The sequence below is a fragment of the Etheostoma cragini genome, chromosome 12 (genome assembly GCF_013103735.1).
Source record: "Etheostoma cragini isolate CJK2018 chromosome 12, CSU_Ecrag_1.0, whole genome shotgun sequence".
Classification (NCBI taxonomy): Eukaryota; Metazoa; Chordata; class Actinopteri; order Perciformes; family Percidae; genus Etheostoma; species Etheostoma cragini.
Genome location: NC_048418.1, coordinates 20,809,329 through 20,836,818, shown reverse-complemented (window position 1 = coordinate 20,836,818; position 27,490 = coordinate 20,809,329). Strand labels below are relative to the sequence as shown.

The window sequence follows — 27,490 nt, the reverse complement described above, 5'->3', positions numbered from 1 at the left end:
ATTGGGGTAGTGAGTTTAGGCTGAGGCGGTTGGTGCTGCAGGGGGGAGCCGGAAAAAAAGTTGAGACTGATTTCACTTTTGGAGAAGCGCAACCCAACGTCACGTTGGGGTGGCTAGTCGCGTAACCACCGATGTGTGTTCTAAGGCGGTGTGAGAAACCCGTACAGTAAACGTCTCTATTGCTGCCCCAAGAATAAACAATAAACAGATCAATTAACAGATTTATAAACAATAAAACTTTCTTAATTTTAATTTTAATAAAATAAAATAAAGAAAGTTTTAAAACATCAAACATAAGCCCCGAACTGCCCTGGACTTTGTAACAGCTGTTTCCTCAGTCCCTCTCTCTCTTTTCTTTCTCTCTTTCTCCTGGAAATGAAGCTGCCTTCAAGGGTGGGCAAAAAAGTTCAGATTTATAAACGATCTGCTGGAAAACAGTAAAAATAAAACGTCTCCTCATGCTACATTGAAGGGGTTAAAGAACACAACAGGATGTCACACAAATGAGCCATTTGTGACACTCCTACCTCTGCATCCCCCTGCGGAAAAATTGCCAGATCCAATTTCTAATGTGAATAGGCCGTATGTGAAATCAAGACGTTCAATCATGATTCAGGAAGGACTGTTGACACTCAGAATAAAACTCCGGGCTAGGATTGCATCTACACGGCTCTCACAGACCATTCCCCAACACATGAAGTACCTACATTTTTTCACAGCCACAACATGCAGGCGCAGCCAAACAGTCTCTTAAAAAGCAAAGAACAGAGACGCTCTCAGAACTTTGATATTATCTTTACATGCCTTCCAGAGTTAGGTTTACTCGTGCACATGAAACTACAGAAACTAAATGCTAGCCCAATGAAAGGCCTACCTTTTTCCTCCGTGTGGGGACGCCGCTTGCTCCGTTTTCGACCAGCTCAGTCCTTGGTGCAGCGTCGGTACAATAATTTGTTTGTAGACATTTAAGATGCAGACATTAAAGATAAACTAAGTTTGTTTTCAACCTGGACCCTATTTTCCTATGTTTTTGTGTCTAATGGTGCTTACCCACTGCAAGTACCAGCTCTGGTTGGCTCGACTCAGCCGCGGTGCCTGTCCTCCTTTTTCCATTGCAGATTTTGTAGCGCCTCATGCATGAGGCGAATGTCGCTGGTCGTCATAGCGGCGCTGCAGAAAACTGCCATGACCGAACGCGACACATACACAGAACGTTTGTTGTTTTTACCTGAAACAAATTTTGTTTCATAAAATGCTGGAGGCAACAAAAAAACGTTGATTGCTAGTAATGATAACGCAGTGATTAGTGAGAATTCAGTTTTTTTACTTCAACGTCTGGTATCGCCTCAGCTCGCTTGAAACCTCGAATGAGGTGGTACTAAAAAAAAGTACCTGTTGGCAGGTACCAGGGGCAAATGTGGGCAAGGTGAGTCACGCATTTACCATGTAATGGAAAAACGCCATCAGTGACTGATGGAAAGACAATCTTTACATTGGTCCAGTATTAAGCGGGATTACTGCAGTCAGCAAAACAAGCTTCAATGTAAGTTAATGGGCAGGTGCGTACCTTTGATTTACATCCAAAAGGCTTGTTTTGTCGATGACATGCTCAGATTAATATTCTAAGAGTCTGACAACATTATGGAAAGGATTTTTAAGTAGGTTGAGCATTCTGTTAATTAAAGACTAAGTTTTTCTGTCTAATGGGCTTAACAAAGCCATAATGTTGTTGGACAAAATTGACAATGCACATTTGCCCGAGTTACATTGCTGATCACAGCGTTCTCGCTTGAATCTTTTTTGCATCAATCACACAAAAACATAAGGAAACAAGGTCCAGGTTGAAAAACCCAGAAGTAACCCTTTAACATTAACACAACTTGAAAAATGTGCCGTAAAATTTGTTACGGCATTCCGACAGCACATGGCTTCCTTCCAGACTGTTTTCCAGTCTGTCCTTAACTTCCGTTTAAGTTTTGACGCAAGTAAGCCACACCCACATCAGCCTGGCGGTAGGCCAAAACAGCCAATAGAAAAAAGACTGTGCCTTGACAAAGCAAATATGTGTTTGCTGCTAGTGTTCAAAATGTAGAGTACAGGCCTTTTAAACTGGATATAGTTGTGTGTAAATCCTATTATTTTTCTGTTATACATTAACCCTATTATGGATCTCTATTAGCACCCAGCAGAGAGACAGTATGATCTCATTTCCCTAATGTTGTTTCTAGATATTGAACAGGCCATGTCAACAGATCTTGTGCCCGGTGATGTCATCATTATTCCAGCAAATGGGATGATCATGCCCTGCGACGCTGTGCTTATCTGTGGGACCTGCATCATAAATGAGAGCATGCTGACAGGTCGTATTTCCTTGTACTTGTACTTCCTTGTTTGATGTACTAAAAGGAATCTTAACCTTATGTGTTTTCCAGTCAAACGTCCTGGGAAAAGCTAGTAGATGGACTTTGAGTTAAGATTTATTTTGTCAAACTACTAATTTCCAAAGTTCATCTGTCTTGTTATTATTTTTCGGACCCACAAGAGAGCAGTGGCCCTTATTTTGTCATCGTATTGTACTCATCATGACAAAAGTGATTTACCACTGTTCTTAAAAAAATATATGCTGCCCAGGTTGTACTATTGACTCAAGTTTATTTACATATCGGATTTCTTACAACAGGTGGAAACTCAATGTGCTTCAAAATAAAAGCAAGCAAGAAAAAATACACATGACATATAAGATAAGGTGGTATTACATGTATGGAAACATATAAGATAAGATAAGATAAAAACAAGATCAAAGAGTATTACAATAAAATGGAATAAAATAAGTTGGTATTATAATTATTGTTAAAAAAGGAGTAATAATGATTAAAAAAAAATACTTATTCTAGGGCAGCTGGATAGCTCAGTTGGTAGAGCGGGCACCCATTTATACAGGTGTACTCCTTGACGCAGCAGGCTTCGGTTTGACTCTGACCTGTGGTCCTTTGCTGCATATCCGCCCCCCCCCCCCCCCCCCCCCCCCCCCCCCCCCCCCCCCCCCCCCCCCCTCCCCTCCATACCCTTTCATTGCTTCAGCTGTCCTTTTAATAACAGCCTAAAAATGCCCAACAAAACATCTTTAAAAAAATACTGATTCTATGATTGAAAAAATGTATCCTGTAACCACACACTTTAAACCGTACTACTGTAAAAGCTTGTGCAAAAATGTTTTTTTTTTTGGATAACAGTCTGTTTTTAAAAGCAGTACTTCCACTACTAATAATATGCATAAATATCTGTCAAAAATAGTAATAATCCAACACAGGTAACTATGTTATGAAATTAACATGTATTGTGGGCTATCTCTGTGCCATGTAAGCCATCCACATAGAACATGCTAGTAATATGAGCACCTGTTTTGTCACAATTAATTAAAAGTGTGAAATTCATTAAAGTGAACAAAAAAAGCATTTTGTTACATTCCATGGCATCTTTCTCAGTTTGCCCAACACTGCGGCTTTGGTTCTGTTTGGAGGTGCGTTTTCCTTTATTTGATGTTAATTGTCCGTCCCATCTGCAGGAGAGAGCGTGCCAGTTACCAAGACAAGTCTGCCTAGTTTAGGGGAGGAGGCGGCCGTGAGCTACAACATAGAGGAGCACAAGAGACACACCCTGTTCTGTGGTACCCACGTTATCCAGACCCGCTTCTACGCCGGAGAACTGGTGAAGGCTGTTGTGGTCAGAACAGGTGAGACAGAGAATAAGAACAGAGTGGGAATAACAGCTGGTGGCCTTGGGGATGAAGTGTACAGACTGAAGCGTACAGACTAGAGCCCGACCGATAAAGGATTTTTAAGGCTGTTACTGATACAACTATTTGGATATTTAAAAATCCCATATTCCAATTATAGGCCGAAATATACTGTATACTTTATTTAAAAAAATCCTGAAACGGGTAAGAAAACAGATTTCCCTAACATTAGTTAGTTTCAGTTATTTATGAGGTCTCTCTAAAACAGTATGAAAATAATTTGTTTTATTATTATATAATAATAAATCTACATAGACACTAAACCGATATCATTACAACAAGAGGATGAAACAAATCCAACGGAATTACTTATGTGTTCCCGCAGGCTTCAGTACAGAGAAAGGCCAACTTGTGCGCTCCATCCTCCACCCTAAACCCACAGACTTCAAGCTGTACCGCGATGCGTACCTGTTCCTCTTGTGTCTGGTGGGGGTGGCGGGGATCGGCTTCATCTACACCGTCGTCCTCAGTATCATGAACAAGGTAACCTTTCCTCTGGGTCATGAAAGGCGAAGCTCAGATTTGAATGTTTCATTTATGTACTCAGAGTTTCTCCAAAATTGATTGATTGATCAAAGATAAAACACAAACATAGATAGATAAATCAATCAATCTAACTCCATCGAAGAACAAAAAAGGATAAGTTGGGTGCAGGCAGAAACATAATGCTTATATAGTCCTGGACTAGTAGTTTTTATTGACGTTGTTGTCTTTCTGGGATTGTGCAGGTGCCGTTGGAAATTCTGCCGAATGTCCCTTATTTAGGCCGGATGTCCCTCATTTTCCGCTTTCTTTGTGTCGGCATTCTAAACTTGTTCTAAACTCGTTGGCGTTTCTGAGGGCTATGGTTAACTGCTCCTCAGATTTCTGCAGGGTAAATCCAGACAGCTAGCTAGACTATCTGTCCAATCAGAGTTTTACAACATAAAAATACAAATACATGTACACTGAACATAAGCATGTTACATTGTAGTTAAAACATCAATTTATACATATACTGTATATAAAAAAGACGTATGAATAATATAAAAGAAAAACCAGATGGATCAGTGTTGGCATGTTTGGGTGTTGACCAGCCATTTCTTTTGCAATAAAGGTCCCATTGCATGAAAACTTCACTTTATCAGGTTTTTTAACATTAATATGAGTTCCCCCAGCCCTTCTGTGGTCCTCCAGTACGAAGGTACAGTAAATATGGTGCAAAAGGTGAGAACTTGCAGAACAAAAAATCTGAATTTGTATGTTAAAATTAGCACTTGTAAAAATAAAATTAGCACTTGTAAAAATAAAAGTAGCACTTGTAAAAATAAAAGTAGCACTTGTAAAACAAAGTTTGCTTTTGCAAAAATATTCAAACACATATGATCTGAATAAAAACATGAGAGCTTGTAAAAGAAAATCGGAACTTTACACTCAAATTGGAACTTAGAAAATATTGACAAATGTGTAGATTGATATTTGCATGGACACAATGACAGCTGCAAGCGTGTAGTGCAGCATTTACTCGTGTACATTTTTTCCTCGGGTTCATTTTACATCACAACCACAACTCAGTGATTACGACTTCTTGAATCTGTTGCTGTAATTTGCTCTCTCACATCATACAGCGGCAAGTTTTTCAACACTTCTTGCAGCGACCCATTCCCCGGCCATGACGGGCAGTGCTGCTCTCCATGTCCTGCTGGAACTCCGATCAGATCAGGTAGAGGTCGGCAGCGAAGTTTTCTAGCAATGTTTCCACGCTGGCCGAGCCCCACTGATGACGGTCCGTCTGCGGCTGCAGGACCTGGAGCTCACTGCCAGTGTTTCAGTTTGACTGTTAAAAGGGTTTAGATTATTAAAAGGTATTTATTTAGAAGCGAGCGGGCTGCTAGTTAGCTAACGGACAGAGTTTTTGCACCAAATGCATCGCAGGAAGTGTTGCAAAAGTCGATGTGCAAAGACAAATGTTGCACTACACGCTTGCATGATTTCCTTGTGTCAATGCAAATATCAATCTACACATTTGTAAATGTTTTCTACAATGCAAATTTCAATTTACAAGTCCAGAGTTTTTAGTTTTTTTTTTACAAGCTCTCGAGTTTTTCTTTTCTTTGTATGACTTCAAATTCAGAACAAATTTTATTTTTACAAGTGCAAACTTGTAAAATAAAAAATAAGTAAGTAAGTTAGTAAGTAAGCAACCTACAGACTCGGAAATGGCACATACTAAGGAAAGCTCATTGTGGGACTGGCTCTAGTGAATGTAATTCTGCATCAAGGTTGAATATCGGGAAGGAGACTTCAGATTCAGTATTAGGGGACCACTAAGGTCTATATAAAAGAGACTTCAGATATGGTATTAGGGGACCACTAAGGTCTGTATAAAAGAGACTTCAGATATGGTATTAGGGGACCACTAAGGTCTGTATAAAAGAGACTTCAGATATAGAAATAATGGACGACTAAGGTCTATATAAAAGACACTTCAGATACAGTATTAGGGGACCACTAAGGTTATATAAAAGCATCCAAAAAGCACCATGTCATGGGACCTTTAAACTTAAATAAGTGGGAACTCTAATTGATTGTGGTACTGTATTCCACTGATGTGCTTTATTGTCATGCTGCAATATGTGCCAGACATACAGAGCAACTGAAAATACGTATCTCTTCAACCCACGGTACAATGACATGTACAGTATAGTATAAAAGAGTAAAATATACAAATAAAGATTAAAAAAGTAATATGTAGAATTAAAAAAAAAAAGAAGTAATATCTACAATAAAGTATTACATTATAAATATTGCTAATGTAAGGCAATACCAAACAGTATAGAAAACTAAACATATTGAAAGTGTACAATATGAAAGGAAAAGTTATGACGTTAGAAGATGGCCTGGCTGAATGAGTTTTTGCTGGTGGTATTATTCTGGTCTCTTTCTTTCTGTATTAGTCAAGTATTGTTGTCTGTAATCTATTTTTAAACTGTATAATATTATCGCTTTGTTTGAGTTTGTTGTTTAGTCCATTTCACAAGCTCACCCCACAAATGTAAATGTACCTTTTTTAGAGACTATCCTATAGAAATCCTTCTTTGTTCTTCATGGATGGTTCATACATGATCTCTTCCAGGTTCCAGTTAAAACTATCATCATTGAATCTCTGGACATCATCACAATCACCGTGCCCCCGGCCTTACCGGCAGCCATGACAGCAGGCATCGTGTACGCCCAGCGCCGTCTGAAGCGCGTAGGCATCTTTTGCATCAGTCCTCAAAGGATCAACATGTGCGGGCAACTCAACCTGGTTTGTTTTGACAAGGTAGTCTGACCCGCCGATATCAGTTCTTGCACTGTGATTTTGTTTTCTTGTTAGGAATTCAGGAAATGCAGTTCATATAGTGGGATTTCCGGGTTTGTGTTCATCAGCGAACATTTCTAGGAACCATGCTTTACTTAGGCTGGATAAAGTCCTCCGAATGCATGGAATTTAGCTTTGAAACATCACAACCCACTTCCAGTTCAAGTACAGTGGGGGAAATAAGTTTTTGACCCCTTGCTGATTTTTCAGGTTTTCCCACTTACAAGGAATGCAACGATCTATAATTTTAATCATATTTACATTCTAACAGTGAAAGACACAATCTGAAAGAAAATTCCAGAAAATCACATCATATGAATTTATTAAAATTGATAACCATCTGATGAGGAAAAACAAGTATATGACCCCCTGGACAAACAGCATGTTAATATTTTCAGAGGGACCTTGCGTGCGCTGCAGGATTTCAAACCATGACGGCGTAGTGTGTTACCAACCGTTTCTTTTGTAACTGTGATCCCAGCTGCCTTCAGTTGATTCATCAGTTCCCCCCCTTGTGGTTTTGGGATGATTCCTCACCGTTCGCATGATCAGGGACACCCCACGAGGCGAGATCTTGTGTGGAGGCCCAGACCGAGGGAGGTTGGCGGTGGTGTGGTGCTTCTTCCATTTCCTGATAACTGCACCGACAGTTGATCTTTTCTCTCCAAGTTGCTTTCCGATTCTCTTGTAGCCCATCCCAGCTTTGTGCAGATCTACAATCTTGTCCCTGATGTCCGTAGAAAGCTCTTTGGTCTTGCCCATGGTGGTGATGTTGGCTGTTGGTTGTTTGGGTGTTGACAGGTGTCTTTTAAACAGGTAACGAGGTGAGGCAGGTGTATTTGATGTAGATAATTGGTTGGGATTGGAGCTGTGTCTTAAAGAAAGACTAACTGGCTTGTAGGAGCCAGAATACTTGCTGTTTGGTAGGGGGTCATATACTTGTTTTTCCTCATCAGATGGTTATCAATTTTTATAAATTCATATGATGTGATTTTCTGAAATTTTCTTTGGGATTCTCTCTTTCACTGTTAGAATGTACATATGATTAAAATTATAGATCGTTGCATTCCTTGTAAGTGGGCAAACCTGCAAAATCAGCAAGGGGTCAAATACTTACAGTATTTCCCCCACTGTACAAGGAAAATGACTTCATGGTTTTTTATGGCGGTTAAAACCACAAGAGAAAATGAATAATGAAGGCAACGACAACGCCAGTTAGCCACAACACCCGGCATCATGCTTTTAAAATATGGGAATGCTATGGTATTGATTTACTTTGAAAGCATACTAATCTATAATTTGACCAATAATACCATTCAAGTTTATTGTGACTTAGAAATATCTTAAAAACAGCGTTGCGTAATTCTACTCGGCATTCTCATGTTAAGAGAAGACATTTCATAAGCCCCTTGGGGTTTCTTGTCTTCCTTGCACAAACGTTTTTTTAATTATGGATTATTAGTTTCTTATTCTTGACAGTAATAAACCTGAACTGAATGTCTTTTAATTTTGCACTCTTGGCCACACAAAACCAGAAAATATACAGGATTATTAGGAACACCTGCTCAATTTCTAATTAATGCAATTATCTAATTAACCATTAACATGGCAGTTGCTTCAATGCATTTAGGGGCGTGGTCCTGGTCAAGACAATCTCATGAACTCCAAACTGAATGTAAGAATGGAAAACAAAGGTGATTTAAGCAATCTTGAGAGTGGCATGGTGGCAGCCCTGTGGGCGAAAATGCCTTGTTGTTGATGCTAGAGGTCAGTGGAGAATGCTAGAGGCCGACTGACTCAAGCTGATAGAAGAGCAACTTTGACGGAAAGAACCACTCGTTACAACCGAGGTATGCAGCAAAGCATTTGTGAAGCCACAACACGCACAACCTTGAGGCGGATGGGCTACAACAGCAGAAGACCCCACTGGGTACCACTCATCTCCACTACAAGTAGGAAAAAGAGGCTACAATTTGCAAGAGCTCACCAAAATTGGACAGTTGAAGACTGGAAAAATGTTGCCTGGTCTGTTGAGTCTCAATTTCTGTTGAGACATTCAGATGGTAGAGTCAGAATATGGCGTAAACAGAATGAGAACATGGATCCATCATGCCTTGTTACCATGTGCAGGCTGGTGGTGTAATGGTGTGGGGGTTGTTTTCTTGGCACACTTTAGGCCTCTTAGTGCCAATTGGGCATCGTTTAAAGGCTACGGCCTACCTGAGCATTGTTTCTGACCATGTCCGTCCCTTTATGGCCACCATGTACCCATCCTCTGCTGGCTACTTCCAGCAGGATAATGCACCATTTCACAAAGCTCCAATCATTTCAAATTTATTTCTTGAACATGACAATGAGTTCACTGTACTAAAATGGCCCCCACAGTCACAAGATCTCAACCCAATAGAGCATCTTTGGGATGTGGTGGAACGGGGGGTGCCCTGGATGTGCATCCCACAAATCTCCATCAACTGCAAGATGCTATCCTATCAATATGAGCCAACATTTCTAAAGAATGCTTTCAGCACCTTGTTGAATCAATGGCACGTAGAATTAAGGTAGTTATGAAGGCAAAAGATTGTCAAACACAGTATTAGTATGGTGTTCCTAATAATCCTATAGGTGAGTGTATGTCTTCTTGGGCTTTGTGGCTGTCATTTTCCTGTATTTTCTGGACCAAATGGTTCATGTGAGAAAACATGCTTCACAAATATTAATGAGTTGCAACCTTATGAGTATGTCAAAAAAGTCAAGTATAATATGTTGAAAAAAGTCATAAGAGGCTATAGAATGTCACAAAAATGATAGTATAGAATGTCTTAAAAAGTCATAGTATGTTCTGAAAAGTCATAAAAAGACGTAGTATAGTAGATTAAAAAAGTCATAGAGCAGTACGTCAAAAAAGTCATAGTGTAGTATGTCAAAAACCATCATGAAAAGTCATATAATTGTAAGTAAAAAAAAATCAGAAGAGGCTATATATAGTATGTAATAAAAAACTCATGGTACAGTATGTCGAAAAAAGTTGTATAAAAGTCATAAGAGGCTATAGTATGTCCAAAAAAGTCATAGTATAGTATGTAATAAAAACGTCACAGTCCTATGCCAGACTGTATGTTGAAAAAAAGGCATAGTATAGTGTTGTTAAAAGTGAAAAATATTTTTGTAACTGTAATTGCTTGCTGCCTGAAAGTGGACGGGTGTTGATGGTGCAGTGGATGTGACCATGCCTTTGGTGTGGGAGACTGCGTGCGACCTCGTATACAGCAATTATAAGTCACTTCAGCTAAAGGCCATGTAATAATGAAAGTGTCTTGTAACTATTTTCTTTGCCAGTCATTGTGAAATCCTGTGGCTAGAACCATAACAGTCAGGTCTTCCAGTCGGACAGTTTCTATTCTATTAAGAAGCTCACAGTGTGAGTGTGTAAATGTGTGTGAGTTTGTTTGTGTGTGTGTGTGTCTCTGTGTGGCTGGCTGGGTTGGGTTGGTGCATTCAATTCTGTATTCTATATTTTGTTTTCCTTCAGACTGGTACTCTGACTGAAGATGGTTTGGACCTGTGGGGTGTTCAGACAGCTGAAGATGGCAGGTAAGAGAAGAGTAGATGAGAATCAAAAGTCCAGAGGGAGGTGACTGTAGCGTAGCAAATGTTGTTTTAGTGCTCTTTAATTGATGAAAATAAATCTCTCCTCAGTTTTCTGACATATTACTTGCACGTCGAAGTAGATTTATCAACTGTCAGGGATGTTGGAATTACCTTTACATCGTCATAACAACCTTTTTAACATATCTGGTCTAGTCAATTCCATTGGGGGAAATTTTGAAAAATCATAAGCGTAACTGCTTTTATGGCAGTGATTTTTAAATGAGTTTTGTCTGAATGGGATGATTTTGTTTTAAGTATTTAACTTGTTAGATCCGCCATTGACAATGGATACACCTATCTGGCTATTTCATAGAAATACAATAAGAGTAGAACGGATGTTGGACTGTTTTGCCGTGGTCATTTGAGTAAGTTACTTTAAAGAGAAAATGGCCATTGTTGTTAGACAACACATATCTATGGCGCTGTAACAGTTCTTTGCTAGTTTTACACACTAAAATGACAGCCCCTCTGAACATCCTGTTGATTTAAATGGGAATGGATGTTCTAGTGTATTTTATCTTTAAACTGTTTCTCTGTGGATTTTTTAAAAATGCACACAACTTTACACACCCGAGGGATCTGAAAGGAGATGTTTCTACTTTGGCCTACAGTACACCTACCTCACCTAAAGCACTGGAGAAAGAATTTTCTCTGCAATTTGCAGACATTCACAGAGACCTGAACCAAAATCCAAAGACTTTGATCACTTAAATCAGTATGAGAACATTATGTTTTTCTGTGGAGTTATTAGTATATTTATTGACATTTCTCACAGGCTGTTTTGGTTCTTATATCTCTCTGGAAATATGATATTGCATATATGACCTTATATTTAATTCAGCATCAGTCACTTAACAAAGTATTATCTTTTCTTCTCCATCCTCTGTATTCCAGCTTTTCTCCCCCGGAGGCTGATGCAGCTAAAGGAAGTCTGGCTAACAGTGCATTTGTGGCCTGCATGGCTACCTGCCACTCACTGACCAAGATAGATGGCGAGCTCTCCGGAGACCCTTTAGACCTAAAGATGTTCAACGCTACAGGCTGGGTAAGCAAGGCTCTTCCACGTTTACGCCCAACCTGCTTAGTCACTGGCACCACAACTAGCTTGGATACCGGTCTCTGTGTGTGTTGCTGTTCTCAAACATTCGCTTCAGCAAGCTAGACGCTGAAATTGTCAAGGTTTAAAGAAAATTCGGATCATGCAACAAAGCAGGCCTACTTGGTGCTTTCGGGGGAAAGATTCACAAAGACGATGGTTGCTGGATTTGCTCTCTAACTGGAAGGTTTTGGGACCAATTGGTGGGATGAAGTAGACACCATGATACACTGGTGAGAGCGAATGAGGTTTAACCATGTATCGAGCTAATTCAGATACCTCACCTTACTGTCTTGTGTAAACAGTTAACTTAATTTCTTAATTTTTTTGTTTATGATACAGGAAAGGATTAAAAGTAACATTAGCAGTTTAAACAGGCCTGACTCAGTTTATAAAACTGGTTTCCAGCAGGTACCTGTTCTGCAGGAACATAGAAAATAGAATACAGTTACAGAATAAAGAATTACAGCACATGAAGACAAACACTTGTAGACGACATTAGCATGGGCTAGACAAATACAGACAGTGCAAACAATACTTGGACATGAACAATCCATGAGTACAAGTGTAACTGAAGAAACTATTTGAATGCCTTTTTTAAATATGTAATGGATGGCAGTGTTCTGATTTGATGAGGAATGTCATTCCAAGTATTGGTGTATGTATAAAAAAAGGATTTCTGGCCATAGCTGTTTTTGTATGGGGGTGGAGAGACTGGAATTATGCCTGGGAAACTGACCTAGTGATGCGTACTGGTGTCATATTGTCTGCCAGGAGAAGTGCTATTTTGTATCTGAAAATAAAATTTAACAGTGTGGTTGAATATAGTTCTGGTAGGTCTGGTAATTTAATATTGTCTGTGGCGTTTTCTTTTTGGGGGGGGGGGGGGGGGGGGGGGTTAAAATGTTCCACCAAAACAAGTTACTTGCCAAGATTAAATTCCCAAAGCTTAGCGCCACCCAAGACGATTGAAATTGGTTAAAAGAAATGCCTATTTTTCCTCCTAACCCAGAACGTATGTGAGGTGTACATTACTCCACAGCGCTGTGGAGGTAGGTCTGATAACGCCAGACTAGACTTAGTGTAATAGAGCTCAACAGGTTATTAACATGATCTCATTTTTGTTAAGATCCTAGAAGAGCCCACAGAGGAAGAGACTGCGCTCCACAATCCCATAATGCCCACTGTTGTGCGACCTCCAAACCATTCCATCCCCGAAGCCAGTCAGAAAAATCCACTAACGCAGAACATGGTACAGTAATAATCCAAATCATTGTGTTAGAATCAGGTTTGATTATGGCTGTAAAGAAATATATTTGTTTGTTAGTGCCGGATCTCAGATTTATGATATCAAATGCTTCTTTGTGCCCCCAGGAGCTGCCTGAATTATCAGTAAGTTGTCAAAGCAAATACACATTCTCTTTCCTGCAGAGTGTTAGTCATGTTTGTATGTTGAATATGAAGCTACTGCCAACTGCTGGTCAGATGAGCTTGGCATAGAGACTGTATATAGGGGGAAAAGGTCACATTGTGGTTTTACGGAGTTAATTCGCTGGCAACCTCACAGTGATGACAAGACTCCAGGTGCTGTTTGGCAGATTTAGTTATTAGGGCTGGGTACGGAATTTGATACTTCTAAGTAGAGATGCTCTGATACCATTTTTTGCTCCCCGATACCTGAACTTGCGTATTGGCTGATACGGAGTACTGATCCAATACCAGTGTGTCACATATTTTATTATGTTTTAACAGTATACTGTTATCCCTGTATGAATGTGATATTGTCACACACCGGGAGCTGGTGTGTCCGTTTAAAAAAAAATGAAAAAAAAGAAAGAAAACTATACCAGCAATATTCCGTCCATTGACAAATAAAATGGACCCAGACCAAACAGTGACTTAAATTTAGTACTTTATTCTACTGAAGTTATAAAACAGTTCTTCCATTAAAAAACACAAGTAATAAAAGTTAAAAACTGAGAATTGGGACCCAATGTCCTCGTCGCTACTTCCCAGTATCTATGATAGTCTGTTACGTTTATCTCAAAGGAGCGTCCGATTCCGCCGAGGGAAGCCTGGGTTCTCCTTCTCTTGCGCCTGTCCGCGTCGCGGTACCCACACGGCCAACACTGGGGGAAAATATGGGCAGCTTTCAGTCACGTACGACAAACAATTTCCCACACATTCCCACAGGACAAGTATAGGACTTTCCTTTACTCATCTGTTTACATGCGCTGAACTCCTCATTTGGGTGGCTGCAGTCCCCCTGTTGCTGCAGGCTCTAAGGACGTAGTCCAGTCTGCACCACCACGCATTCACCTTCACTTCCAAAAATCCGTCACGGCTGCTCCTTCTCCAGCCCGTCCGCTCACCCCCATGTCCTCTCTTCCTCAGTATGCCAACTTTGCTATCCTCCATGTCAGTCCAACTCCACGCTCTCTCACTCTTCATTCATGCCTGTTTCCCCGAGATCTCCTACTTGCTTCTGCCCAGTCCGTGTTTCCCCTTCAGCCCCCCCTTGCAACTGCTCGGTCCGTGTCCTCCCCGTCACTGCTCCCTGTCTGTCCTTTTTTTTTTCTCCCTCCTTGCGTGTGCTCCTTTGCCTCTATTTCACTCCTCAGTCTCCCTGCCACGCCTGCTTCCCATTTAGCTCAGGTGTTCACACCTGTCCTGCATACAGCTCATTAGTCAGGTCTGAAAGTTAAAGGGGGAGGAGCTCCAGTCTTGTCAAAGTGGTATGGTATATCCACTAGAACAGTTCATGCAATGAAAAAGTTGTAATAAAACTTAAACATGCGGCAAACAATAAAAACATTAAAACCCCAAAAATACATGCCATTAGTCCATTAAAAAAGTGCTAACAGCAATACACATGCACTTATGTTAATAATACAAAATCATATATTGCCATCCACTTTTGACAATGCGTTTTCTATTTTGTTGTTAGTCTGGCTCAGGTTAAACTCTCAAACAATGATCGCTACAGAACTTTCTTTTTTCATCTAGTTTGACAGTCAGTTAAAACGGAAAAAGATCATAAATAAACTACTTTAACGTAGATTTTCTTTAGGGCTTTATCACATGGTATCGGATTGGTGTGTAAACTGCAGTACTTCCCGATACCAGAGTTTTAGGCAGTATCACAGGCGATATGGAAACTGGTATTGGTATCAGAACATTTCTACTTTTAAGCATTGACCGAGTTGCCTCCATTGTATCAAGTATTGAAACATACCTTCAAAACAATTTCAATACCTAAAGTCCAGTTCAGATGAATTTGTGACGAGACGAGTCGAAACTTGCAACTACTCGCAACACCCCGGTCTGCAGCGTTAAAGCTGCCAGTTCACGCCAATGCGACGCTGTATCATCTCCATAGCAACAACCCTTTGTACTTCCGTTCTAACTTCCGACTTTCCAGGCTATTTGAAGCTGGATATCATTTCGAGCAGTTGTCAGTTTGTAATAGAAAAAAGTTAATTATTGATCTTTGATCAATTTTATTTCTATAGTTTGTAGCTGACTTTACAAGCTGACTTTGCTGTTGGTTGTAGAAACGTGACGTCTCTTATGTTCTAAAAGCAGCCACTGTTGATATGACCAGTTCAGACAGCTGCAACGTTTTCCTGCAACGATCTAAAATCGCTTTGTCTTGCTGTGAATCTTTGGTCTGTACTGGGCTTAAGGAGTAAACCTCATCCAAGTCAGTGAGCCAATAAGCATGCAGCATATTTCTACCCAGATCTAATGATGTTTGTGGTCGGCTGTCTAACATTACATGTCGTAGAGAAACGCGGCTTGCGTAGTAGCAGCTGAAACATAAATAAAAAGATTTGTTTCATAATGTGTTATGTAATTTATTTTTCTTAAAATGGATTTTATAAAATTGGTATTGAAAAAAGTATTGTTAAGGAATATTAGGGCTGTGTACTGATACCCGAGGCCCTAGTTATTATTCTATTGAGCCAGGTTGTTTCATCTTGTTTCCAGCCTTTATGCTAAGTTAGGCTAAGCTAAGCTAAGCTGGCCATCTCCGCATTTCATTTACACTGAACGTGATGTAAAGAGGTGATTTGAAGTTGTTTTTGTACTGAGCAATGTGTCTTTTGCTCCTCAGCCATTTGAGATTGGTATTGTGCGTCAGTTCCCCTTCTCCTCCACGCTGCAGAGGATGAGTGTGGTGGTCAGGAGGCTGGGGGAGAAACACATGAACGCTTTCTTGAAGGGAGCACCGGAGGTGGTGGCCAGCCTCTGCAAACAGCACACAGGTTTGACACTTCCACCATATGTTTAAGATTTCCTTTCCTTATGTGGCATGTCTATGAAAATACACAAAGTAATCGACAGTAAATGAAGAATATCTCTCAGTGTCTTTAGTCACGGCCTCTCTATCTCTTCCATGCCTATATCTATATAGGCATGGAAAAGATACTCAGTTGCCCAAAAAGTAATCTTAAAAAAAATACTACACTCATCTAAAAAACAGGCTGTGTCCTTGTGTTCAGTTCCACAGAGCTTCCCAGAGACTCTGGAGAGCTACACCAGGCAGGGCTTCAGGGTTATTGCCCTGGCACATCGACAGTTGGAGGCCAAACTCTCTTGGCACAAAGTCCAGAGCCTCAGCAGGTACCACAGATAACACTCAGTAGCAGTACACATAGCTGCTGCCAGACAACCGAAAACGCTGTAAATACAAATACGTAGTCCCCATTTTGATGTCACAAGGACTTAGCTCGCGCTTAACAAGCAACACACTGCTTTCGGTTTGTGGTTTGGTTTACCATCATTCTGATAGTTAAATAATTATAAAGTATAAATAAATATGTTTTAAAATATACATGTTTAAAATATAGAATATAAGTTGCTGCTGGGACACAAGTCAGGGCCCTGTCAATTCTGGCTGGGTTACATGGGAGAGGGTGTCTGATGTTGCAAGACCCCGTGTCACATCACTGAGGACCTGTCCCAGTGCATCCAGGGGATGTTTCTTGCATAATGAAAAATGTAGGAAAGAAATGACAAGGCCATTTTTGATTTGGATTTTTACATATCTTCTTAAATTCACCTTTTTAAGTAGCATAGAAATCTTTTTCTATCCGTACTTTTCTTACGGCAGCATATGTAATTTGTAGCCAGGGTCAGTCTAGGAACTCTCTGTTGGCTTGCAAGCTGGAAAAAACTCATTCTGGTCTGGCCAATCACATTGTATATAAAGTCGGTGGGCGGGCTTAACATAAGGATTGGAGAGTTGCGACGGTTCTGCGTGAATTCCCTTCTACTTTAAAAAAAAGAAGATGGCTGCTGCGATCTTGTGATCAGATTTGGATGCAGACCCTGGAAGACTTGGAGTTAATCTCTGAAGTCATTCTTAAAAAAGGAAGACGTGTTTGGAGTTTTGGCGACCAGATACTACAAAAGTTTAATCTATCAACTAGCGTTGCTCTGGTTGGTTGTAGCGCTATCGATATAATATCCATATATTGCCCAGCCCTACTGTGAAGTGACTTAAAACATGAATTGTGCACGGTGTTACGGACAAATAAATGGTTTGTAATGGTAAAATGTATGACTTCTTGCTCTTAGGGACCTGATAGAAACCAACATGGAGTTCCTTGGTTTGATCATCATGCAGAACAAAATAAAAGAGGAAACTGCCGGGGTTTTACGTGAATTACGTCAAGCTAACATCCGCACTTTGATGGTCACGGGTAAATCCGTTTGGGGACTTTATTCCACTTGTTTTAACCTTGTGTCATCATTGCATTGATATGAAAGAATACAATCACAATATGTCAAATTCCTCCTTTCTCTCTCTTTTATCCTCGGTTAGGTGACAACATGTTGACGGCGATATCAGTGGCTCGAGAATGTGGGATGGTCCGTTCAAATGAGAGGGTCATTATTGCAGACGCTGCTCCTCCTAAAGATTTCCACCTTGCGAGCATCACATGGAATTACACTGAAAACCCCGCTCCCACCATCAAGGAAAATCAGGTGAGACAGACATCCTCAGAGCCACTGAGAAACGGATGAACCGATATAAGAAACACAAAAAACTGTAGAGAATATTTCTTTCTGTCTGTGAGGGGTAGTTTGGATCAATTGCCAATTTGACTCTCTGTGTGTTGTTGTTCTCAAGACAATTGGTTTAAAGAAATGCTAACAAGCCAGATAGTTTTTTCTACTATCCCAGAATGAATCTGCGGTGTAGCCAGACAAAACTCCACAGCGCTGTGGAGATAGATCTGGCAATGCAAGACTAATATCAGGGGCAAAGACGTCTTTGGAGTCAACACTGTTTGGTAGTTTTAAGGCGTTGTAGTGATATCGGCTCATCTTCTCTCCTTCAGACAGTGGAGATAAACCTGCGGGACGAGGTATATGACAAGAAAGTTCCTCAGCAGGAACAACACTATCACTTCGCTGTGACCGGCAGAACCTTCGCTGTTATCACTGAGCACTTCCCTCAACTCGTCCAAAAGGTACAGGCTCATCTTGAGACAGGCAAACATCTACATGTTCATGTGTGTACAAGGTTTGCATCAGCGTTAGAGCCAAGTTACACATATATTGGTGTGCATAGTTCAGGTTTCTTTCTTACTACACTGACGTGGTTTGGATGTTGCTGTAATGTGTTTATTTGTTTCAAACACATGAACACAAATCACTTTGAATAAAATACATGTGAGGGTGTGGTAGAACCCTATAATGGCTTATATAAAACCACACCCCAGGGACATGCCAAATGTAGACATACAGAATCCACCAGTACATTTTGAGCGTGGGTGTTCAAAGGTTTCATTAAAAAAACAAAGTAAAAAAGAGAAACAGAAGTAGTAGCCACATTCACAGTAGGCCTGCACGATTTGAGGAAAAATATGAATCACAATATTTGTGCTTAGAAGTGATATCACAATTATCTGCCACGACAAAACAAAACAAATTGGCAGTACCAAATATACATTTTATTTGGCACCTATAGCACATCGCGCAGCACCACAAGCCTGTAAACATAGAGGCCTCAATAAAGAGAAGGGAGGGCATTGCAGCGCTTGGGAGCACTTTATAATCTAATTTATACAGTCTATGTTTAAAACTCACAGAAGAAAGTAGTAGCGTTTGTGATGCATTGGGCTCGTAAAATAAATGAGAATTCCGTCATAAAAAATTCAATCGTGAATGTATATAAAGCCATTCAAATTTTGTTATGGTATTCACCTGTAACCATTATAATATTGATGTTTTAAAGCATTTATATCGTAGACGCTGAGAATTAATTGCAGTTATTTGCACGTGTGGATGAGTTTTGAGATTACAATTTTATAACAATTAACCATGCAGGCCTATTTCACAGTATAATCAACAGTTTATAAAAGGGATCATTTGTTTCCAAATGACACGTTTTAGACAGCAGGGCACTTCTAAAGATTTTTTGGCAGCTTTTTCTGCCTTTAATTGACAGGACAGCTAGGTGAGAAAGGGGCGGGGGGGAGACATACAGGACATTGTCACAGGTCGGATTTGATCTTTGGACCTATGTGTCAAGGCATACATGTCGAAGTATACGTGCGCCTGCTCAACCCACTAACACTAACCCAACCCAGCCACACAGTGGGGCACTTCTAAGTCTATTTGTATACGTAGAAAATGACACGGATTACATTTATTATCAGTAACCAAGCTAACACAAACCAGATGTTTTTTACCCAGGAAGAAAGGGATTTGTAGTCTGTTTGCTGTAGTTGGGTAATGATGGAAATAATTCGGTGTCTCTGCACACGGGGGCGCTGCAGCTGGTGCTGAGAGCCACTGTGTTTGCCCGCATGGCTCCAGACCAGAAGACTCAGCTGGTGGAAGTCCTGCAGAGCATTGAGTGAGTCCCTCATCAGTTTGTCTGGCTTCAGTTTAAATCTGTCGAAGATCATATGATTATAAAGATTTATTTCCATCAGCAAATATACTACTACTATGTGACCCACTGCTTTCCCTTCCAGCTACACTGTTGGGATGTGTGGGGATGGTGCTAATGACTGTGGAGTAAGTATGGATTATTTCTATTTAATATGCACAAATCATAACATAACAATACACGTCGTTGCCCTATCTCACACCAGACGAGGGCTCATTTGTTAAACCCGCTCACATGCCAGTGTGTGATTTGGTCTCAGGAACTCATCCAAAATAAAATACAGGCATGACAGCGGCGGTAGTGCTCAAATCCTTTACTAAAAATATACATTATCACATTTAAGAACTAGTCAACTATCCAACAATTAAGATTTGTATGAGTGCTGACATTTGTTATACATACAATTTACTGTTACAGTACAAATGCTAACAAAACATATACTTGTTTAATTTATGAGTGTATTTCACATGATTACACACTATCCAAAATGTAAAATATTTCCACCTGAACTGTAGAAGAGAAAAACAATCCAATGACTCAAATAAAGGTATAGCACATTACAACTTTTACCTCGTCTTTTTTTCAATCATTTAAAAAAAAAAAAATTGTATATAGGGTACGTAACATGGAAACTTAATTTAGACAATGCAAACTGTACAATCAGATTAACAGAGTAAAAACACAAAAGCAAGCAAATGGGTGGGGAGGGGGTGGGGGACAACAACATAAACATAGATCATCGTCTCAATTATTACAATAACCTTGAGATGTTACATTCTTTGGTGATAACTTGGATCCCAAAGTTGCAAAAACCTTTTAATATGATATCAGCATAGTCCTCTCCAAGGGAATCCAGAACAGGGCTCCATACAAAAGAAAAACCATTCATGTCTCCTTGGAGAACCTGTGTGCGCCATTTCAAAGGGAGAAGTTGTAAGAAGTTATCTAGCCAATTTTAAACTGATGGTTTGACATCATCTAGCCAACACTGTAGATTGATAAGTGTGCACAATACCATAATAGTTGATTTTTTATTTAGTTTTTAGTCCAGCAGTGTGTAGGCCTAAAATACATTCACGTTATGGATGATACTTCTCAAGGCGTTTTGGGAAGGCGGGCGTGTGTGGGTATGGAAAGCAAAGTTATTTTACCTAATGAAGGTATGTGTGTGTGTGTGTGTGTGTGTGTGTGTGTGTGTGTGCGCGTGTGTGCGTGTGTGTGTGTGTGTGTGTGTGTGTCAGGCTTTAAAGCGAGCTCACAGTGGGATCTCTCTGTCTGAGCTGGAGGCTTCTGTTGCTTCACCCTTCACCTCCTCCACCCCCAACATCTCCTGTGTCCCCAACCTCATCAGGTAGCAACTCCCTCCACCGTGTGCAAATAGCTTAGTTAGGTTACTTAGTTAACTTAGTTAATACTGCAATAATAATTCAACTGTGCAATACTGCGGTTACTGACATTGATACTGTGTTTTTTTATACCGCACAATAGCATTTTCATTATTTACAGTGCTGAATATATTATAGGATCAACATTTTTGTTTTCACATATTACTTTATTTTACATATATATGCTGAAAATATTAGAACCTATTTTTTTATTTTCCCCTACATAATTCTAACTTCTATTTGGTTTACATATTTCTTGTTCTGTTTTATTTATTTTATTATTTTATTTTTTAATCTGTTTATAACTTTCATTTTGAGAATAGAGCATATGTAATGAACCAAATCCCCCCCGAGGGTTAAATAAAGTAGTTTGATTGATTGATTGATTGATTGAATATCATCCAGAATTTAGAGAATTTGACATTTCAGAAACATACACTAAGGTACACTATGTTACAAATTGTTTAACAAACTTCTCCACATCAGTTTTATCTCTAACCACCAGGGGTGTAATGAGACACACACACACACACAACACACACACACACACACACACACACACACACACACACACACACACACACACACACACATACACACACACACGGTTCACAGTTAAACTCATAAACGCTTGATGTCTCATGAAAAATACTTTTTTTATTATTGTGGAATAAAATGTACATTGTCCTTTTTTTCATTTCTTTGAGCTTTCTAACTGATTATTTTGAATGTTCTTGCCTTGCTAAGGGAGGGCCGAGCTGCTCTCATCACATCATTCTGCGTGTTCAAGTTCATGGCTCTGTACAGCATCATCCAGTACCTCAGCGTCACCCTGCTGTACTCGGTAAACACAGCGCTCTCTCACACTCCGTACACTTTCAAATGCAGTCGGTGACAAATACCATTGTATTTTTTTGATTTACCTTAAATAAAATACGTATGATATTTAAGAAGGAAAAGAACACATTTAATTTTCTTCGTTGGTATTTGAATATTTCTTTCTTTCTTTGTTTGTTTATTGTATATAAAGTACAAATAACAAAAAGAGAAGAAGTATACAATGACATTGAAAAAAAAGAAAAACCCAGAGGGCTTGTAAAACCTTGATATTAAAGACAGCTGTACATGCTTAACACAAATTTGCCAATGTGTATACATATGTTTTAAATATTTAAAAGAAAACACTTTTTATAGAAAGAAAAGAAAAAAGCACATCATTTTGGTACTACAGATAAATAAACAAGAAAAAAACAATTACGCTCTAATCTTCATTGAAATATTCCCTCAATGCTTTAGCATGTTAATATTATTCTTATTCCGTGGTGTTGTTGTTCTTTCTTTCGATAGTCCAAATATAAGTTTGCTGTGTTACAACTATAAATAAGTACATAACATGCAACTTATATTTCCGCCAATCAGCTTTCGTGTTACTGGCTAGAATCTCTTTTGGATTTTACCACAGACACATGTGTTTCTGCAATTCAACATTACATCTAACCTGTGTCCAGGACTATGTTCATTTTGTGACTGCATTTCCATTTGTACGTTTTTTGTGTTGTGATATACAGTAGGTCTTACATTTCATCCATAATATTTCCTAAAAAGATCTTTAAAAGTCTTACATTGTTTTTGCTTCATAAACACTGGTATAGTTCCAACATAACATACAGAGGGTTCATGGGCAGAATAAGGAAAAGTGTGAGTGAAGGCTTAAATACTGGCTATTGGCTGTGGCAAAATGAGATCACTTCAGGATTTCTTTATTTAGATTAAATTAAAAGTTGTATGGGTGGTTTTTTGGATGGTTACCTATGATGCCTTTTATAAGTAAAATAAATGATTAGTTCACTACTTATTCAAGTTTATAGCATTTGAAAAACAATTAATAACCCCCCCCACCCGGAGAAAAAGACATCAAAAACGTCAACAAGCGCAGAAAACCCCCCCAAAAATGACAAAAGAAAAGTGACAAAAACATCGGGAAACAGGATTAAAAAAAACTTGGAAAAAAATAACAAAAGCGACACAAAAAAAGTAGCAAAACTTTGTGAAAAGCGGCAGAAAAAGTTTTTTTTTATTTGGACCAGGAAAAATAAAGAGTTGCATAGTGGGCGGGAGGACAAAACAAGGGTTAAAAGGGACAATGCACGTTAATAAACATGAGCACGGAGTCCAACATGTAAATGCCAGATTTAGCCATGCATTCCGGATTATGGCAGCACATTTAATTAGTCATTGACAGAGCCCGACCAATAAAGGATTTTAAGGCCGATACCGATACAAATATTAGTTTAATTAAAAATCAGATATCTGATATATCGGCCGATATATTTATTTTAAATACAGAGATGCGTAACAAAACATAAACAGATTTCCCTAACATTGCCTATTTGTAGTTATTTATGAGTTTTCACTAAATAATATTATAATAATTTGTTTTCTTGCAACAACAGAAGAGAGCAACATCAAAATACATGAAAGTTTTGATAAATAAAATGTATAAAAATATAAACTTAAGATATGAAACTTAAAGTCCTTTGAACACTAGAAACACTAGAACACTAAAAACTAGAACAGCAAGCAGTTATGACCAGGGCCCAAGCCTCATCGTGCCAGTCGCCCCGACGCGAGTCGTCATCGGCGACCCAGCTAGCACGCGAAAGTGGAACCTAAAGCGTAATGCGGGAGGTGTGAGCCGCAAGGTCGGCGGTACAGTATCCCAGAACCCTGAATGATTTTTGACAACCTCTGGTCTGCCTGGTTTATTTTCTATAAAACCTTGTAAAACATCAGTCCTCTTGTCCATAGTCACTCTATTAACATTTCTTATTAGGAAAAACTGGGCTATTAGAATATTTGTCCAGCACTGAGGTCACTTGAATGTTAAAAAGGTTGTAGGACCATAAAGACAAATAAATAACAATCATCTCACAGATATGTATTAATATCACACACACAGCAATGACACACAAGCATTTGTGTTGACTAAAACAGTCCAAAACTAGTCTAAAGTGTAAAGTTGGTGTTTCCATAGTAAGCTACACAAATTTGCTTGTGTGTATATATAAAATTTTAACATCCTCTTGTCAGGTCAGTCTGGAGATGATATGTTCCACGTTTTTTGCAGACCAATGGCATCGTCTAGGAGAGGTTTGAAAAAGTTTGTTAAATCACAAATTTTCACGCATAAAAGTCTAGGCTGAAATGGGCATGGCCTATATCACGAGATTCAGTTGGATCTAGGGAACGCGTCGATATATGGTTTATAAATTTCCGATGTACGGTTTGGAGTTATAAAGCCATCACGGGTTTTTCTGCCATAGCGCCACTTAGTGGTGGAAGTGGGTCAGTTTTGCGTCTGAGGTCCTTGCGGAGTTTTGGAGCAGTCCTGAAAATGGCAAACTGCCACCGTGTACCGTTTAGGCTGCAGCGTGAGTTTTACGTGGAGAAGAAAAATGGAGAAGGAAAAGGAGGAGGAAGAATAATCCTAAAATAAACAATAGGGTTCCAAAGCCCTGCTGTGTGAGTCGCATAGCTTTGGTGCCACTTTCCCAGCCCCCTCGGGATTGGACCTCTAAATACTATGATGATGATGATGATTAATCCTTAGAAAACAATAGGGTTCCACAGCCCTGCTGTGTGAGTCGCATAGCGGTTCCCAGCCCCCTCGGGCTTGGACCCCTAATTAGAAAGGTCTTATAGACTGGTATTTTCTACGGTATATGTCATCACAGCAATTTATAACACATCAAAATAATTAATGGTCAATCAGCTGTGAGTTCACCACGTCATGAGTGAGATCACAAAACGTCCCTAGAGGAGTTCATAGGAAGAACCCATGTTGAGTCTTTAAGTTCAACTGGACAGCTCTGAAGATTGGAGCTGAGCTGGTCAGAGCTTCTGCTCCAGGCCGCTAGGGCCCAGCGGCTTTGGCAGAGACCAAGATCTGCAAACCAACTTGGTCTTTGGAGGTCTCCCTGCCTGAAGGCAGAGACCGGGTGCTGCAATAGCAGTTGATCTTTGGAGGCCTCCCTGCCTGAAGCCGCTGACCTCCAGTCAGCCAGAACAGAGGGTCCGACCGGCTCTCCTCAGATCTAAAGAGCTACCAGCTCTGCGGGAAGATATCAGGGACCAGGGTTAGTGGTTTAGAAAAGTAGGTGGGTTAAACCACCAAACAAAATAACCCAAAACAGACAGATCCCCTCACAGACCCCAATCGGTCGTGGCCGATGGCCGTCCGCCGAGAATCAGATTCTGTCTGAGGCTTCTGCCCTTCAAAAAAAGTTTTTCTTCAACGCTGTCGCACCAAATGCATGCTTTTGGGGGAAATGCTGAGTCTTCGTACATTATAGAGTGTGGTCTAGACCTACTCTATAAGTAAAGTGTTGGGAGATAACTTTCTGTAATGATCTGACACTATAAATGAAATAGAATTGAACTGACTTAATACATTATTTTAAAATGGTCTGATGAATGCAGGTCTGTTTTTCTAGGCTTTAGGTTTTAAACGTTTTTTTGCCACTTTTTTTGCCCTTAATAATCAGTGTTGCCAACAGGGACGTTATAGAGCGCCCTCTGGTGGGCAAACCATGTAACACCAACACTCATAACATGGTTGACCGTCCGTTTTTATTCTGCTTAGAAATGATATTACGATTCTCTGCCACGATATTTTTGAACAAGACAAAACAAAAATAATTGCAAGTACCAAACCTAGATTTTTTTTCGGAACCTATAGCACATTGCACATCACCACAAGCCTGTAAAGATAGAGGCCTCAGTGAAGAGAAGGGGGAGCATTGCAGCGCTTTGGAACGCTTTAAAACCTAACTCACATAAGAAAGTAGTAGTTTGTGATGCAGTCAGCTCGTAAAATTAAACTCTCTCTTTTTTTTATATCAATGTTAGTGTGCAGGCCCACCAAAGCGCAGCAATCCGTTGATTCCGCTTGCGCTTCTACGTCACCCGGATCGTTGGTCTGATTGGTTGAAGGACTATCCAATTGCGTACAGAGATATTTTAACTATACCTGTTGGTCACGCCTCTTGTGCAGAGAAAATCCATAGCAGACTCCCCAGACCAATGCTATTTATTCTTATTTAATGTACAGTAACTTTGTTTTTATTTTACTGTAAGAACGGTACTTCTGGTACACTTATCTATCGCTGCTCTTGTCTTTGCTGTTACCCACTTTGGGAAAGTTAAAAGTTTCTTTTTCTTATTCCCAATCTCAAATCTATTGGGCTTGGCTTGGTCTTGTGATAGCCAGACTAATTGTCTTAGATATTGAGTCGTTGCAGAGCCATTCCGCTGCTGCCGTGTGACTGTTTCTTTTCTGACTGTTTCTTTCCTGATATTGTAGATACTGAGCAACTTGGGAGACTTCCAGTTCCTCTTCATTGACATTGCCATCATTCTCATCATTGCCTTCACAAGTGAGCACCATGAAGAGCAAAACTGCTTTTACTCAATGTTTGAGTCCTGGGACTTAGACGAAAGCAATTGAATATGATAACATACAGTGACATGTGTCTGCAGTGAGTCTGAACCCGGCGTGGAAGGAGTTGGTGTGGCAGCGCCCCCCGTCCAGTCTGATCTCCGGCCCGCTCCTCTTCTCCGTCCTGACCCAGATCCTCACCAGCCTGGTCTTCCAGGTCCTGGCTTTCCTCTTAGTAAGACAGCAGAGCTGGTATGAGAAATGGACGCCTCAGTCAGAGTGAGTGACATGTTTGAAATTAGCTCCTGCCAAATGATAAATGAGTGAATCACTGGTTGATTATGGTAAATTTAGGTACTGTAAATGCTATTACACATTGTTTCAGCCTGCTCTCCAGCTTTGTCTCTGCTGACATCTTTACACTCTTTCTAAAAATGCTTACATATTATTCTCACTGTACACTAAGCGTAGTTCCAAATCTGTGCAGGGCTGCCCACATCTCCAATAAAAAAATATATATCATATAGCAATAATGAATAATGAAGTGACTCAATGTAACAACATCCAACTAATCCAGCCAATTGTGTTGTCTTCCCGTCAAAATTGAAAATTGTTTAGGCTTTTAAGTAATGTTTTTAAGTGTTTGTCTCTTTTTTCAACACTTTGATGCTTTTTTAAAATGTTTGTCACTTTTTTTGACGTTTAACACTGCGAAACACTAACTTATTAGCTTCAGTTTGATAGTTATTTTTGGAATATATGTTCAACAAACCTCCTTTTTAGGAAATGATATTTAATGTTTGAGTTAGAAAAGCAGAAATTAGGAATTATTTAGACTAAAATTAAAGGAATGTTTGTTAAAGGATAATCACAGAC

At 39.7% G+C, this 27,490-nt stretch overlaps 1 protein-coding gene across 8 annotated transcripts in view; it reads left to right on the top strand.

Annotated features, from left to right (window-relative positions):
- The window catches only part of LOC117953805 (probable cation-transporting ATPase 13A3), a 45,878-nt gene that overhangs the window by 11,976 nt on the left and 6,412 nt on the right, over positions 1 to 27,490 (top strand). For 7 of the 8 annotated variants that reach the window (XR_004658691.1, XM_034887144.1, XM_034887143.1 and 4 more), the window contains 19 exons: positions 2,229 to 2,360; positions 3,566 to 3,733; positions 4,122 to 4,279; positions 6,912 to 7,100; positions 10,669 to 10,730; positions 11,682 to 11,832; positions 13,013 to 13,135; positions 13,258 to 13,275; positions 16,001 to 16,151; positions 16,389 to 16,509; positions 17,467 to 17,591; positions 17,714 to 17,877; positions 18,234 to 18,365; positions 19,677 to 19,756; positions 19,878 to 19,920; positions 21,034 to 21,143; positions 21,925 to 22,021; positions 26,540 to 26,612; positions 26,716 to 26,893. Coding sequence is in view for 7 of the 8 variants with exons in the window: in XM_034887144.1 (XP_034743035.1) it covers positions 2,229 to 2,360; positions 3,566 to 3,733; positions 4,122 to 4,279; positions 6,912 to 7,100; positions 10,669 to 10,730; positions 11,682 to 11,832; positions 13,013 to 13,135; positions 13,258 to 13,275; positions 16,001 to 16,151; positions 16,389 to 16,509; positions 17,467 to 17,591; positions 17,714 to 17,877; positions 18,234 to 18,365; positions 19,677 to 19,756; positions 19,878 to 19,920; positions 21,034 to 21,143; positions 21,925 to 22,021; positions 26,540 to 26,612; positions 26,716 to 26,893 (2,275 nt within the window). In the remaining variant the exon portion in view is untranslated. The remainder of the gene's footprint in view (positions 1 to 2,228; positions 2,361 to 3,565; positions 3,734 to 4,121; positions 4,280 to 6,911; positions 7,101 to 10,668; positions 10,731 to 11,681; positions 11,833 to 13,012; positions 13,136 to 13,257; positions 13,276 to 16,000; positions 16,152 to 16,388; positions 16,510 to 17,466; positions 17,592 to 17,713; positions 17,878 to 18,233; positions 18,366 to 19,676; positions 19,757 to 19,877; positions 19,921 to 21,033; positions 21,144 to 21,924; positions 22,022 to 26,539; positions 26,613 to 26,715; positions 26,894 to 27,490) is intronic. The other variant, XM_034887142.1, reaches the window with a different exon arrangement.